This window comes from Stylophora pistillata, chromosome 11 (genome assembly GCF_964205215.1).
Source record: "Stylophora pistillata chromosome 11, jaStyPist1.2, whole genome shotgun sequence".
NCBI classification, from domain to species: Eukaryota; Metazoa; Cnidaria; class Anthozoa; order Scleractinia; family Pocilloporidae; genus Stylophora; species Stylophora pistillata.
The window spans coordinates 21,804,022-21,820,293 of NC_142529.1; the positions used below are offsets into that span (position 1 = coordinate 21,804,022).

At 36.9% G+C, this 16,272-nt stretch overlaps 2 protein-coding genes across 8 annotated transcripts in view; both read left to right on the forward strand.

The window, feature by feature from the left end:
• The window catches only part of LOC148720600 (uncharacterized), a 37,416-nt gene extending 32,158 nt beyond the window's left edge, over window positions 1–5,258 (forward strand). For 3 of the 7 annotated variants that reach the window (XM_088739840.1, XM_088739841.1, XM_088739842.1), the window contains one exon: window positions 101–3,059. In XM_088739840.1, coding sequence (XP_088595966.1) covers window positions 101–105 — 5 coding nt within the window. In that variant the 3' untranslated portion in view covers window positions 106–3,059. Of the gene's footprint in view, window positions 1–100; window positions 3,060–4,800 lie in introns of those variants that run through there. The other 4 variants (XR_015993573.1, XR_015993572.1, XR_015993570.1 and 1 more) reach the window with 4 other exon arrangements.
• Window positions 2,087–15,007, forward strand: LOC148720601 (DNA methyltransferase 1-associated protein 1-like; the record flags this gene model as incomplete). The annotated part of the gene is made up of 17 exons (XM_088737644.1): window positions 2,087–2,181; window positions 2,313–2,421; window positions 4,801–4,839; window positions 5,219–5,289; window positions 6,261–6,318; window positions 6,552–6,611; window positions 7,745–7,858; window positions 8,448–8,581; window positions 9,114–9,183; window positions 10,119–10,184; window positions 12,001–12,073; window positions 12,542–12,593; window positions 13,039–13,110; window positions 13,677–13,720; window positions 13,878–13,912; window positions 14,262–14,330; window positions 14,820–15,007. Coding segments are annotated over 17 exons (1,227 nt in total), but the record flags the coding sequence as incomplete, so codon positions are not given.
• Between the last annotated feature and the right edge of the window lie 1,265 nt (window positions 15,008–16,272).

Below are 16,272 nucleotides of genomic sequence, written 5' to 3' on the forward strand. Positions count from 1 at the left end.
CTCTTTACCAATATTTTCACCACTACTAGAAAATCCACCTACATTCTGTAAACCTTTAAATTTTTAGATTTAAATCCCTAATTAATCTTGTACTTTTCAGAGTAGAACCTGAGTGCATCGACAATAAACCTATGAAGACACGCCGAGAAACGAACAATATGGTGATTCAAGTCAGAATTTTTTATTACCGAAGAAACTAGACAATTAACGTCTTTTTTTTATTTTTAATTTTATTGCATCAACAAGGAAAAGGTTTACCTTTATTAGGCTTTATAAAATAACCAGATTAAATGTAAATATATTAGTTTTGATATAAATTTCCTCGTAGTGCAATTTGATTGCTAGAAATGCGCAGATATAAACAAGACGCTAATTAAGATTCAGCGTCTTGTTTATATCTGCGCTTATGCATAAATTTTTTCTTTCACTTCCTCTGAAGAAGCTCCGTAATTGCAACCGAAACGTCGGGAACATTTTTATTGTTACTAATTTCAGAAACGCTTTTAACCACCAATGTAACTTAATTTGTATTTTCAAATATTTTTTAATGTATCCACCTGGTGACAAACCCAGTTTTAATATAATTTCAACCAATCAGATACAAACCAAAAACAATCGCGACTTGGTCACTTACGTTTTCTCGCGCTTCGGGCTGTTTGCGTTTTTTTTTTATATTAATTTTTTTACCTCAAGTTTACCGCGGTTTCTTGAGATGATTTTTCTGCTTTGATTGACGGCTATGATTAAAAAAGCTTCAAGAATGATAGGAATTGTTTTACCACGAGAACTTTACAGTGATTTGTTCAAGAGGTTACAGCAGAGATTGCCATAGATTACAAAAGTCAGAATATATAAGAAACAGTAAATTACATGAATGAGTCTAAAGTAAAATGTGCACAGTGACCAAAGGAGCGTACGCTTTCGAGTTGGCCAGAACAATGGCACTTCAAAAGCGCCATATTTGCATTCGGTGTATAGAAGGCTATAACTTTCCAAATACTTGCTTATATCTGTCGTTTTACAGAACATGACTTGAATAGCCGTTGGTAGTTGGAAAAGATGCTTGACCTTTTTCGGCATTGATACCTGTTTTGGTTTTCCTCAGTAAGAACTCTCGTTTGGCCTTCTTCCCTCGTCTCTGGCATTTTGTTTTTTTTTTTCTATGCGTTTTCTCGTACTTTAGAGCGTGAGTGGTTTCCTCCAATTTTCTAAAAAATTCAATTTCAATTCAAAATTTGGAAGACATTCGTTTTCTATAAATTTGTTCATATTTGTTCATATTTTCGTAGCACTAGTTGTATTTAAGTTTTTACGTTCGTAACAATAATTTTTGCTCGCGACCACGTCAGCAATATCGCTTTATGCGTCAGTGCGATTCCACGCTAAATACCCTCTCTTCCGGTTGACGTATTGACCAATCAGAGCGCGTGTTTACTTTAAGCTATGCGATTCTATAGAAAAATTCACTGCCTGACGAGTGAATTCCACGTTAAATTTCACGCGAAAAACCGATATCGCACGAATCGCGAAGCGATGAGTGCGATATCGGTTTTTCAAGTGAAATTTAACGTGGAATTCACGAGTCAGGTAGTGAGTTTTTCTTGAATCGCATAACTGAATAAAAATAAGAAAACAAGAAATTAAAACGGCAATGTTATTGTTTGTTTTTATTCCGTACGCGCGCCCTTAAGAAAGACATTTTAAAGTCAACTGTCAGAACTGTCATTGTTAAGGGAATGGAAAGCAAGGTAAGTCGCTCACGTTTGAACCGTCGGCAATTTTAATTGTACCTCGAGAATTTTTCTTGAATCACAGCTAAAGCCACCAAATCACTGGGCGAAACCAGATGTTTTGTATTTTTGTGCACCACGCCAGTGCGCAAACAATGGAAACCCTTTCAAAGTCAGGTGTCAATATCTAGCGAATAGAGGGAACAAGATAATTTTAGAATGAAAACCACTTTTATTTCAAACTCGTGGAGAAAGCGGTGCCTCACATTTTACAATCTTCAGGAAAAAAACTAAAAGTACACAATACGGAGTTATTTAAGACAGAGATTTGCCTGCTACCACTCAACTTGGCATAATGTGGTGCCGACAATCAACAACTGAATGGTCAAATCCTCAAGCGAAATGAAAATTTCAACCGTTCCGGTATCAAAGCAAGATCTACAAAAAAACGGTACGTGCTTTACAGTTGTAAAAAAACGTGTATTCAAAATATAATGATTAAGACTGGAATTTCTCGGTAATCTCTGGCGAGAAAAAGTTCAGTTAAAAGTCACAATTTTAACTGTTTTTCTTTCATCGCAGGGAGTCGCTCGTCGGTGTCAATGCTGGACGGAAAGTTTATGGAAATATTTACTGGAGAATTCTTAAAAGTTACTCCAGTAAACATTCCGCCAACTGCTCCTGCCATCAGGTAACTGGAACGACTGGCATTGCTGTCAAGTCACTAGTAGCTGCTGTGTTGCTTGGCGTGGCTGAGCTATTGAGAACAATCTCCCGTAAAGTATGACTTGAATAGCCGTTGGTAGTTGTCGTGCTTGGCGTGGTTTGAAAGCGGCCAACTTATTCGACATTCGCCGCTGTTTTCCGGAGGATTATGGCTGTAGCTGGATATGGATTCCGGATTGGAGTGGCCAGTGAGCTCTGATATCTCCACTGGGTCGAAATCATCACTGAGCGCTTGGATGACAGTTTTGCGACCACTCGAATTAGTGAATTTGCCGTCTAGTGTTTTTTGAAACCATGTTGTATCTAAAAGAGGCCAGTTCGTCGTCTGTATAGGCTACAATAGTTTGGATTTCGGGAAAAGATGCTTGACCTTTTTCGGCATTGATACTTGTTTTGGTTTTCTTTAGTAACGCTTGTTTGGTTTTCCTCGGCGAGAACTGTCGTTTGGCTTTCTTCCCTCGTCTCTGGCATTTTGATTTTTTTCTATGCGTTTTCTCGTACTTTTGAGCGTGAGTGGTTTCCTCCAATTTTCTAAAAATTTCAATTTCAATTCAAAATTTGGAAGACATTCGTTTTCTATAAATTTGTTCATATTTGTTCATATTTTCATAGCACTAGTTGTATTTACGTTTTTACGTTCGTAACAATAATTATTGCTCGCGACTCACTTCAGCAATATCGCTTTATGCGTTAGTGCGATTCCACGCTAAATACCCTCTCTTCCGGTTGACGTATTGACCAATCAGAGCGCGTGTTTACTTTTAAGCTATGCGATTCTAAATAGAACAGACAACAATTAACGATTGGTTCATACGTCAGCGTGCGTTCATCGAGATATGAAGCACGCGGGAAGTTTGGAGAGCATGAAAGATGCCGAAGAGTTGCTCGAGGCGTAGCCGAGAGCAACTCTAGCTTCTTGAGTGCTCTCCAAACTTCCCAAGTGCTTCATATCTCGATGAACGCACAGCTTACGTATGAACCAATTGTTTTATAACATTTTCAACGCTGTAGTTTTTGTATAAAACTTCCGTAGAAATGTTAGACAAGACATGGCAACAAGCGAATAAGCCGATGAAGATCTACCTAATTTTCCTTTGGGAATAGATTTTTTTAACTCCCGAGAGAGAAGAGGAAAACAAAAACTCAACGCCGATTTCATCTCATTTCGAAACTGTAAGTTCATTTCCACGCATGAATACACCTGTGAGTTTTTGACCAATCCGAGACGAGATCATTGAAGCGTAGCAAAATACTTTTCCGAAACAAAATAAACAACGCATTTGAATCGTAGGGGAGGAAATTTCTGCCCTTTATACATACACTACAGCGTTGAAAATGTTAGAAAACGATTGGTTGAATACAAATGTCACCCGGTATTTGTAATCTACAGCATCGGTTACACAGATTTCCTCGCATCGCGCAAGCGAAGAATGGTGGATTTGTAGTTAAATGGCGAAAAACAAAACGGCAGACAATTTGAATTAAATATCCGACGACGAAGAGTCAGAATGGCTGGCAAATATAGATCCAAGTTTACTAGATGAATCAAACAAAGAAGAACAGCTCGACGTCCAGGAAATTTCTTCCTTTAATTCATTGAAGAAAATAGAAACAGCAACAAAACAACGCGTCAGTTTGGTACCGCTTCGCATACTTCTGTCACGCATTCCCCGTAAATAAATATCCGCGAAATTCACCCGCAATGAACAACATAGATAACAGTTTGGCGTGTTGGATAATAAATAACTTAGCCGTTTTTTTGCATAGTATCACTGAGTATTTTTACTCCTTTTTTTGTATTTTCACACGCCCCACGGGCTCGTCAAATTACGGTACAACTTGTAAAAATACTTAGCGATACTACACAAGAAAACTTTTAATAAGATTATGTATTAGCGCTGGTAAAAAGCGCGGCAAAACCGTTGTGGCATTTTTTACAGAATTGTATAGTATCAGTTGCCTTTTCGTTGCCGTGTAGACCATCGTGTAGTCGACTCATTTCCAAAGTGTAACATTGTTGTCTGCTCTATTTAGTGTTGACATAAATAAAATAGGCAAACCTTAATTTAGAAATGTCATGTCATGTATTCTTCCATGTCATTGGTTTATTGAGGAACTTAGTTCCTAAAGAGCAAAGTCCATTTTGCAAACCAAATCTGATTGGTTGACACAGGAACTTAGTTCCCAGAGAACTCATTAAAAATGCATTTGAGATCTGATTGGCTCATTCAGGAACTAAGATACTTCAAATGTCAAGTACATTTTTAAATGGTGAAGTACATTTTTAAATGGGTATGTGTTTCTAAAATTAATATTTAATTTTTGTATTTGTAAAAATGTGCAGAAGGTGAATATTCCAAGCTATGCAGATGAAGAGTACCAGGTAAGCTCTGTCAAAATTTTGAACGAGAAGAAGTTAAAATTGGTTTGAAAGGAACCATCTCCTTTTTACTCAGTGGATATTGTGAAACATGTTATGGTGTGTGGAGTTCAAAATGAAAATTTGATGACATTAATGCGGCTCTAGGAGTCAGGGGAGAGCTTGCATCTTATAAAAATACAATATGGATAATGATTATTACAGTAAATGAAAGCCTTGTGTCTTTTTAAGACCAGGCACAAGACATGATTTAAGGCCTTGCATTTAGTCATTGTGGCAATTTACAACATTCCACTGAAAATTTGTAAGCAAGCTGTGATTACAGCTGTATGTAAAAAATTAATGTGTAGATTACTATTGTTTGTTTTCTTTATTTGTACAGTTGTACCTTCATGATGGTCCTCCTTCTACGTGGACGCGGGATGAAACTGATCACCTGTTTGACCTGTGCAGGTAAATGAGGGATTTGAACCCACCTCCAGAATTGAGTTTTAGGGTAATACAAACCTCAGACAGTGCCTCATGTTTAACCTCATGGATGAGTTTTGCTACTGTACAGTAACTCTAAATATACAACTTTAGGTTCCCGGTCTTTTTTCCATTTAAACTACTTTTGGTAGGATCTGGCCAATCTGGGATGGGTTACCTGTACGGCACATTGCTTCAGTTGCTCCTGACAGAACTGTAATTAATTACATTGAGTACAATAAGGATTATTATGTTTTGAATTTTTTTGGTTGTCACCTGTGATACTGTATAATTTGGAGGGTAGGCGTGTTAATGATATCACCATAAAATTTTGCTTTTTTTTTTGCCATATAAATTTTTGAATTTTGCCTTTTTATCATGTAAATCAAAGAGATATTTCAGTTTGTTGTGTGTTTGTAACAGTTACTGTCAGTAATAGAATCATGTAGATGGCAAAAGATGTCAGAATATTTAACAGTTATTCGCCGAAGGCGAGGTGAATATCGTCGCATAATCCCCGACACGAAGTCAAGGGGATTATTCGACATTATTCACTGAACCTGAGGCGAATAATTGTTTTCGTATAATTTCAGAGCTGTCAACAACAGAAAAATGTCTAAAATCATAACATTTTAGTTACATTTATTAACATTTTATTTTAACATTTTTATATAAACCGCACAGAGCGGTTTATATAGTGTCATATAGGGAACCGCTCGACCAATCAGATTGCTGGAAACTCTTTGCGCAGCTCTGAAATTATACTAAAGTAAGATAATCAGTGCATAACATACACACCTGCTCCTTGTCTGCCACTGTTTTTGTTCTTATCACATTTCAACATTATGACATCATCTGTGATCCGTTACTGAATGGAGCACAACAACACAGAGCCTGTTTTAGGAAATAGTACATACCATATTTATTTAATTTAATGCTTTTGATTTTTTTTGCAGGCAGTTTGATCTGCGATTTATAACAATTCATGACAGGTTTGACAGAGAAAAGTATCAGGTAATCAGAAGGTATCCCATAATATTTAATGAATGCTTCTGGTCAATCATGGATCACGGGTTCACAAGTATCCTGTGCAGTTGGGTTTTTATTTATTTATTTTTAAAAAGTACATAAAGTTTGTTTTATTTTTTGTCTTTTGGTTTCTCATCTCATGAATAATGTAAATAATAATTACTGAACACCTTATATGAGCACTACTCTGAGTTAATGAATTATCTGTGTTGTTGTAGGCACGCACCATTGAAGAGTTAAAGGATCGCTATTACAGCTGTGTTACAAAGTTACTCAAGGTATGTTCAATAGCTGCCTGTAATAAAGGTTGTATGCTTAGCTTCTGTTTTGTCAGTAACATTCTACAATGCACCTTCTCTCCACTTCACGGTAATCTTCATTAGGTTTACAAGGTTGACACATAGGTCTACACTGGTCAACTTGTGATTAACCCTTAGCACCCTAACATCAGTATGCATATTCTCCATACTGTACTCTATACATTTCCTATTATTTTCTTTATTCTTGTGACCTTAATGTGTGATTCATGGGTGATATTGTGTGGAGAATTTGGATTGCAGTCAGTCTCAAGTGTTAAAGTGTTAAAGTGATTATAGCGATTGTTATATCATGTCTAAGAACTCCCTAATCTATCAAAGGCATTTAAGCCTGCCTTTGATAGATTACTGCAAATGTCAAATGAGTGACTTCCAAAGGTTTTCTTCTGAAACTGACAAAAACCCTCTTAAACATTCACTAGTCACTAGGGATTGTTATAGACTGATGTATAAGAACTGGCTAATAATTTGATCCTGCCTTTGATAGATTTCTGCAAAATAATTAATGTCAAATGAGTGACTTCCAAAGGTTATTTTCTGAAACTGAGTAAAACCCTCTTGATCATTTTACTCCTGAGAATGACTGGTTTCTTATTTCTCCTTTGAGTGTCATCTTTGAAATAAGTTTTAAGGTTGTTTCTCACAAAATGATCCCTACATGTAATTTAAGAAGCTCTTGATGGAAATGTAGAGAAATCGTTGTGGGGAATATGAATCAGGACTTGACACTAATAGTAGCCAACTAGCCACAGACTAGTAGAAATTCAGTTTTGGCGAGTGGTTTTTGATTTTCACCAGCCAGTTTGGCTAGTAAATAAACTGAAGTTGTTGTAACGTACATCTAAGTTGTCACTAGCCACTAGGCTCAGAAGTAAGTTGAAAAGTTAGTGTCAAGCCTTGTGAATACTTTTGTTAGATGTAAGGTTGTAAAGGGTGAGTATAAATTGAAATTGCATTGAATTAAGTAATGACATTGGACAACACTTATCAAAAGAATACGATGGAGCTTGTTCATGGTACAAAGAAACTCCTTTTTTTTGTCTTTTCACAATGGTAGAAAAGAGGAGAAATGTGAGCTCACTTGTTTTCCACAGGCCAGAGCTCCCCCAGGACAAGAGCCACAGAACTTGCCAGCACCTTATGACAGCCAGCATGAAACAGAGAGAAAGAAACAGCTTTTGAAGTTGTTTAACCGCACACAAGAACAGGTACTGTACAGGTCTTTGCCATATAAACTTTGGTACACTCAGGAATTACTGAGCTTCGCATAACAACTTTAAAACCAAAGCAGATGTATCCGATGAAAAAGGGATAGCATACAAGCACATGTGTTTTTTTTAATCATAGAACTGAGAAGTGTTTCTTATTCCTTTGACACCATAGATTGACTAGAATACAAATTCTCCTTACAATATCACCCCTGAATGAAAAATTGAGGTCAGGAGAATAAAGGAAATGATCACCAGATAAAGAAGCTCTTGATTGTTAAACAAAGACCAACTTTGTGACATAAGCATAATGGGATTTTATCTCGAGGCCCGTCATCGATATAGTTGAGTATTTAGGTGTGCCTTTGCACGGGGCAAGGAGCCTTGTCAATCACAGATCTTAAGCCAATCAAATGAGGTCAGATCAAATAGCACCAAGGTCGGTTTCTCTTGTGGTCCTTCTTGCCTCGTCTTTGTCAGCACCCAAGGAAATGTATAGAAAACAGTATGGAGAATATGCATCCTGATGTAAGGGTGTTAAGGGCTACTGAAGACATGTGGTATTATCTCCAGAATTTAATCTTTTTAGGTGCAAGAGGAGGAAATGCTTGTGGCAGAATTAAGAAAAATTGAAATGCGCAAGAAAGAGAGGGAAAAGAAACAGCAGGATTTACAGAAACTCATCACAGCTGCTGAGAATCAAGCAGACTCATACAGATTGAAGTAAGTGCTCACTATTGCTTGTACTTTTGCTTTGCAAAACATACTAAATCCTCTTGCTGTTCCTCAGCGTTTGGAAGGTGGCTGAACCTACACTGTACTTTAATTTGGAGTATTTTTTGTTCTTTTTCCTAATGGACAACTTTTGTTTTCTCACTTAGCAATGAGAACATTGTTCTCACTAGAAAATGAAACTTCTAAAAATTGATCAATAGTTATGTCACTAAACATACGGTAGAACCTCTCTTTCACTTAGGCTGGCATGAAGTACAGTGGAACCCGTTAAAACCGGATGCCCTTGGGGCTGGAGGAAATGTCCCGTTTAGAGGGGTGTCCAGTGTACGCGGTGTATTAAGGTTAAAAATAGAGAAAATGTATGACAGAGATTTGGGGGCTGAAAAAAAATCTCCAGTTTTGAGAGGATTCCAGTTTAAGGGGGGTCCAGTTTAGAGGGGTTCCACTGTAGTTGGCAATGTGCAGATTTTCAAGGTATAATGCCATTCATTTAACTTCTTGTTATTTTCTTAATTAACAGAAGAGAGAAGAAACAAGTAAAAAAGAAGCAAACTAAGAAGAAGGGGGAACAAGGAGACAAACCAGTCAAGGTAAACATATAAATTAAAAGATTTAAACAATTGACTGTTTTTGCAGGGTGTTCCTGTAGAATGTGCTATAATTATGTACATGGAATTTTTCAATTTACTTCTTGGCCGTTCAAACCCATCCTCTTTCTCTCTTGGTTCATTGGTTCATTATTCTCTGATGAGTATTTTTCTACTTTGTTTATGTGTAATTTGTTTTTGTTTTGATGATGATTTAAGAGTGCCCTCATTATTAAATGCGGATTTCTGAACATACAGCTGTAGTAAGGTAGCTCAATTCAGAGCTTCCATTTAGTTTTGTTTAGCAGACTGAGGGAGTCAGGGCTTGAAATTGTACCTGTATTGGGCGCATTTCACTTAATATGCGACTAAAATTTTGTCCATTGGTAGCCATTTTGCGACCGTTTTATAGCCTAGCTTATAAATAAATTATACTTAACAGCCTTGTGTCTTGTTACTGTTTGCTGTAGTTTTATCTGAAAAATCCTGTGAAATTTAAGTTAAATTTTGCATGACTTTTATCGTTGATTTCTTGCTGGGAAATGTATCGCACTTTTAGGCGCACTTTTTCAGAAACTACGTCGTGCAACGCTCATGAAATTTTTAGGAAATCTTCGTTTCTAATTTCCGCTTCGGGTACTTTTGGGACTAAAATTTTCAAACTTAGGACTAAATTTTAGGAATTACTCACAAATTGCAGTTGGGAAGTTTTTTTGATTTTGAGCCTTGGGGCAGAGGCCCAATTGCAGTAAAAACCTGTTAAAAGCCAGTTACAGTCTAACCTTGATTATCCAGAACTCAATCTTAGAACATTTATATTGATTCATATATTCAATTACCAGACCCTTGATTGTCCAGACTATTAAGCCCAGTTGCTATGAGTCTGGATAATTGAGGTTTTACTGTATTCCACACGAACCATTTGTTCATTTTCCTAGGCTGAACCATCAGGAGTCAAGTTTCCAGAGAGTAAAGGAGCTGGTGTGTATCTGCGCAGTACAAGGGTAAGATTGACAAATCTATCATCAGTCAACTGAGTTAAAAGGGGAGTAACAGCCATAAGTACATTTGAAAAGTTTAACCCATTAACCCCCTAAGAGTGATTAGCATCTAATTTCTCTTTACAATGTAACCTCTGAATCACACATTAAGGTTAGGAGAATGAAGGATTGGGATGTAACTTCTCCCTGAAATATCCATTATGCATTAGACAGGTAATAAGAATTAATACTCAAATAAACATGTATCAGGTAGAAGTTGTTATCTTCTCGTACAGTAACACCTTATTCTTGTAACTAAGTTATATGGAAATTTACAGCGGGGAAAGGGTAGAATTAACAATCAGAGCTTGGGAATTAAACGAGCACTCTGATGAAACCACCCTATAATTTGAAAACCCGAAAGATTCAGTTATTTCATTATAATATGAATTTTTAGTGATCAATAATTAAAAGCCTTTTCAATAATAATTTTAGTTAAAAGTCAATTCTAGGGCAAGAAATTAAGATTTGAAAATTGTTCTGCCATTAATTTTCATAATCACAGCCAAATTATCTTCAGTCAGCGGTCACTCCGAATTTGTGACGTAGATTACTCAACACACTTTTAAATTTATATGGAAACCTCATGAAATTTAGTGAAATAGTCTTAGTCTTAGTGTTAGGAAAAGCAATATATATGATCAAAATACTGGTTTTGAAAATTAGCCACGGTCACGGCACGTAAAATGAGTAATCTACATCACAGTCCCTCCCATTGTGACGTAGATTACTCAACACACTTTTATATTTATACAGAAACCTCGTGAAATTTAGTGAAATAGTCTTAGTCTTGGTGTTATAAAAAGCAATATAGACGATCAAAATACTGTTTTTGAAAATTAGCCTCGAGCACAGCGCGTCAAATGAGTAATCTCCAAACTCGCGCCAGTCTTCTTGAGCCTGCGAAGTGATTATGAAAATTAATGGTGGAACGGTTTTCAAATCGTAATTTCTCGCCCTAGAATTGACTTTCAACTAAAATTATTATTGAAAAGGCCTTACTAATCACTAACAATTCATATTTTAATCACATAACTGAATTTTTCGGGTTTTCAGATTATAGGGCGGTTTAATCAGAAGGGTCCTTTAAAGGGTTTAACAAAATTAATTCTCCTTGTCAGCTACTAAGGAAATTAATTTTATAGTGAACAGTATGGAGAATATACATACTGATATTAGAGTGTAAAGGGGCAAAGCTGCTGCAACACGTTGAGGTATATGTGACTGCAGTGGTCTGCCTTCTCTTCTGCTCACTAAAAGTATTTTGATGTTAACAATGCTCAACTGATAAATTGTGAGCAGTTATATAATTTGGTTTAATCAAATGATTTGATAAATTGAATTGGCAACAGTAGAAAATATCTAATACTGAATGTTTCTGGTGTTGGCTGCTCATCATTCTATTTGACGGAGGACTAATGCACAAAACTTCAGCCTGAAAGACTCTTCACTGTGGCCAATTGACATTATCAACTCTTCAAATTATCCCATTATAGTGTAGAGAATATACATACTGATATTAGAGTGTAAAGGGGTAAAGCAGCTGCAACACATTGAAGTATATGTGACTGCAGGGGTTTGCCTTCTTTTTTGCTCACTAAAAGTATTTTGATGTTAACAATGCTCAACTGATAAATTTTAAGCAGATAATTTGGTTTTATCAAATTATCCCATTATATCCCACTTACCCCCCCCCCCCCATCCGAGCTTCATTAGAAATTTATTCCCTTGATATATTTTAAGTCCTGTCACGTTTTTATTTCTTGACAATGCTCGCTAGATGAAGATGCCAGGATCAGTTGGAATGAAGAAAGCTAAGGCAGTTGAACAACTCCTGGAAGAGTTGGGAGTTGGTGGGTGAAACAAAAATATTGATTTGTTATTGTTTACAAATTTATGTTCTCCACTGCTGAAGTTATCATGTGCAGTGATTTGTAAAATTTGATTTTAATCATTTTTCTCATTATTTAGGGACAAATTTATCTTTTTGCTATTATTTAATTTGAAAAGGAAACAACGATCATGTGAAAACGGATGTTCCTTTTTTGAGGGGGGGGGGCTGGGGGGATTTCTCTTATTACATAGTTCAACTGCATTCATTCGAGTTTATTTGCCACCTTGGCCAACCTAATGAGCTAAAGACTGCAAATATTTTAAAAACGGAATACTAGATCAGCCATCAATTGCCAAATTAGGTATTTAGAACAATGGGTTATACTCAATTTGAAACAAATTGCCTTATTGTTTCTTGTTCTGGTTGGGTAGATTCAGAAGCATTACTGAGGTTTCTCAAATTTATTTTGAATTTTATTCTTTATCAGATCTTATGCCGATGCCAACTGAACACATCAGCCACCAATTTAATGAACTGAGGTAAACCTCGAACACGAAGTTGTATTATCTTTTTGCTACAATTAACATTTGGAGTCATTTACTTTCCTGATATTCTGAAATTTATCCTGGTCTTCAAAAAACCGCCTTACTGACAGGACTTTCTAAAGATGGCCCCCTTGGACTGATATTAATTGCAGTGCAGTCAATTTTTAGCGATGAAAGACTTGTAATTCTCAGTGCTCTACATAAGCGGTAGCCAAATAGCCACAGACTCGTAGAAATTTAGTTTTGGATAGTGGTTTTCAATTTCCACAGGCCCCTTTGGCTAGTAAACAAACTGAAATTGTTGTAGCATCTAATTTGTCACGAGCCACTTGGCTAGTAAGTTAAAAAGTTAGTGTCGAGCACTGATTCTTATGATAAACTGTACATTGTTTTATTATGATTGATGATCGTTAGTATTTATTGAGTTTTATCTGAACAGGAATGAGATGATTCTGCTGTATGATTTGAAGCAAGCAGCTGGGAACTGTGAATTTGAAATCCAATCTTTGAAGTAAGTGTTAACTCTAATGACGTTTGGAGCCATAGCCTTCGTCAGAGCGAATGACGAAGGACTGACGCTCGAAACGTCAGCTTTACTGACTCTTTACAACGACCAGCTGACGTCATCAACACAGTTATTAACGCCATATTATGTTCTTGTAATACCGCCATTGACGCAGCACCATAGTTTCTTTAGAAACCAGTACCCCTTTAACTATACTGAGCTTGTTAAATGAACATTTCTACACGAATCGTCCTCATTGAAGTAAACATTTATACTCGCAAAACACTTTTGAAACAGAGCGGGATTGCTTTCCCTAGGTGAAATTCTATCTACATGTAGCTATAATTAAGTGATCCACTTTAGATTCAGTGGATTAAATACCTGTACAGTGTACATCTCATTTGAAGAAAAATGTATAAGGACTTCTCGTGCACGGTGTAAACCACTGGTCTTACTTAAGTTCATTTCAAATTTAATTTCATAAATGTAAACTGTGCAGGAAAAACCCTTTCATACTTTCCTTTTTATGTTGTCAGAACATGTCATTTTAACTGCCTATTCTTTTATGCTAGACATCGCCTGGAAGCATTGGGAAAAGACATATCTACCATAAACGGTATTTAGGAAATTGTCTTACATGCAGTTGTACTGCACTTATTCTTGATTATAATATCGCTATTGCTGTCATCTGTTGCTTTATCCTGCATTGTTTTTAAAAGAGATCGTATCTTGTGTGTAACACGGTTTTTATTGTTAATTTTTGTTTTTGTTAGTTCCTGTGGAAGCCGTCACTGCTGTTCCCAAAGTGGTTGGTATTCCTTTCCGAGATCTCGTTTACTTTTCTGTGACAAACATGTGAAATATTCTTCAACCATCAGCACAAAATATGCTTTTATTTCCAGTTTATTTCATAGACCTTATTCGATGATGTAAAATATAATACGTTGAGATATCTTATGAGTTGCGTTGTATTTGTCCAAGCGCCGTTAGGGTAAGGAAAAATACAAGGAATGAGAAAAATGTGTATTAAATGTTAAACCGTCGAATAAGGGATATATTATTCCACTATTATTTAACCTTTTAATATGTTAGCATCTTCTTACTGGCTTATCAGAGCATCGTTTCGATCGTATAATACTTTTTTCCCCTTTTTTCAGCAAATTACAGCTGCTTCCTCCACACCTCTAATAGATGCCGTCACTCCTTCACCGGGAACTCCCAACGCTGTGAGTATGGATTACGAAATATGTTGCAGCAAATTTCGGACAAGCAGGGCCTCAAATTTCACCCTGTTTCCTCTTTTTCTCCGGCTTCAATTGTGGATGAACCGATGGATGCGCAGCCGGTCGAGACGTTCAATTAGTAAAACGGAGCGAAATATTAAACTGCATGATAGTCGTGGTGGAGTAAAATAAGCGCGGGAGTTTGGGTCGGGTCGAGTCTCATTAGGGTGACATGACTTGGATTTCGTGCGTCACGACTTAAAAATGTCGAACGACATGACTCTGATTTTGGGCAACATGACCTCAAGTCAGATGACTTTCGGGCGACTTGGCTGGTGACCGTTTTAATATCTACTCGTTTGTAGCTCTTGTTCAATGTCGGAAGAGGAAGAAACTGCAGTTGCTCCATCGAACTTGCATGTAGCAGAATAATTATTAAAATATTTTTAGTAAGTTCAATTTAATTTGTTGCATCTCTGGTTCTCCAAACAGAGAAAAAGAAGAACAGCAGCGGCGTTTTTGGACCAAAATCCGTTGAAGAAAAACAAAAGACTTTAGGAGCAAAAACACTGCGAGGACCTTTCAGTTTTTGTCAGTTACGGGATACACGTAGGAACATCATCAATATTAGATTTGCATCACGCATTTAGCTTGTAAATAAAAAGGAAGAGGTGAACAAACTCCTTTCGAGTGAAATCTTTTCTCTGCAGTCTTTCCTGAGTCATATTTCTATTGCCATGTACATACATACATATGTTAATTGACCACTCCCCACAGGGCTTTTCAGAGCCAACACCCACCCATCCCTGAGGTTGAGATCGGACGTCAGCGTTATCAGGCGCCTCTGGCAGCCGCTTCAGTCCATGTAACGATCTCAACTTCCCGCCCATCCCACCCTAGGGGAGGACATCCACCACACAGTAATCTCGTGTGTGGAAAAATTAACGTACAAGATTAATTTTAAGAAACTGGGTAGACGTTCAGTAAGAGTACTATAGTTGTTCTAATAGTCGTTCGCAATTGTACAACTTTTTCCCTGCAATTTTACGGGAGGATGGCACCCGCGATGAGTTTATTCGGATCCAATCTTTTCTGGACGTAAGAACACTTAAGGTTTTTCTTCGCATGATGTATATTTTCTTCTCCTAACCCAACAATTCAAGCTCAACTTGTAAATGCAAATCTACACTTTAGCGAATTAAATCCGTATTTAACCTACCCAGCTATGCGCATCCATTCTTTCTGTTTCTGGTTGTGAAATTATGGTGCAAATTAAGTTTCTTAAAAGGTGTTAAGGCTTTTCTTTTGAGGAAACCCTTCCTATCTGTTGTATTAAACTGATGAATTCTCCTCAGTCTGTCGATACAGAATTTTCTTCGCCATCTTAATGACTGCTGTTAGAAGCTCTCAGACACGCCAATAGAATAAAAATGGGTTGATGGCCGAATTCATAAATGCCATTGTATCAGTGAAGCTCCATGTGTCCAGTGGCCTATGTAGAGAGTTAAAATAGTCATAGCAACAAAAGTGGTATGTAACGGACGACTATCACAAAAAATCGACAAAAGTATTTTTGGCGGTTTTCGATTTTTGGTCCCATGTTGTGTACCCTTTGGTGATCTCGGATAAAATTCCCTACGGGAATTTGTTGAGTGCGAATTTCTAACCGATGGCGACGAATGATTAGATAAATCCTTGTTCAAGAAACTATAGAAAGTAACGAATAGACAAACAGGAAACTAGCTTAGCTCATAAGAGATATAGAGCGGTTGTACTACAAATCCAATCGGAAGATCTGATGTAGCCAGGTTGTAGAGGAACATGATAGACGGCGATCGAAGAGAAGGTGTATTCACTATGGCAGCTAGTACCAGGGAGTTAATAAATATGGATACAAAGATGAATGGAAGATTAAGAACGCACTTTATTATTATGATCATATCAG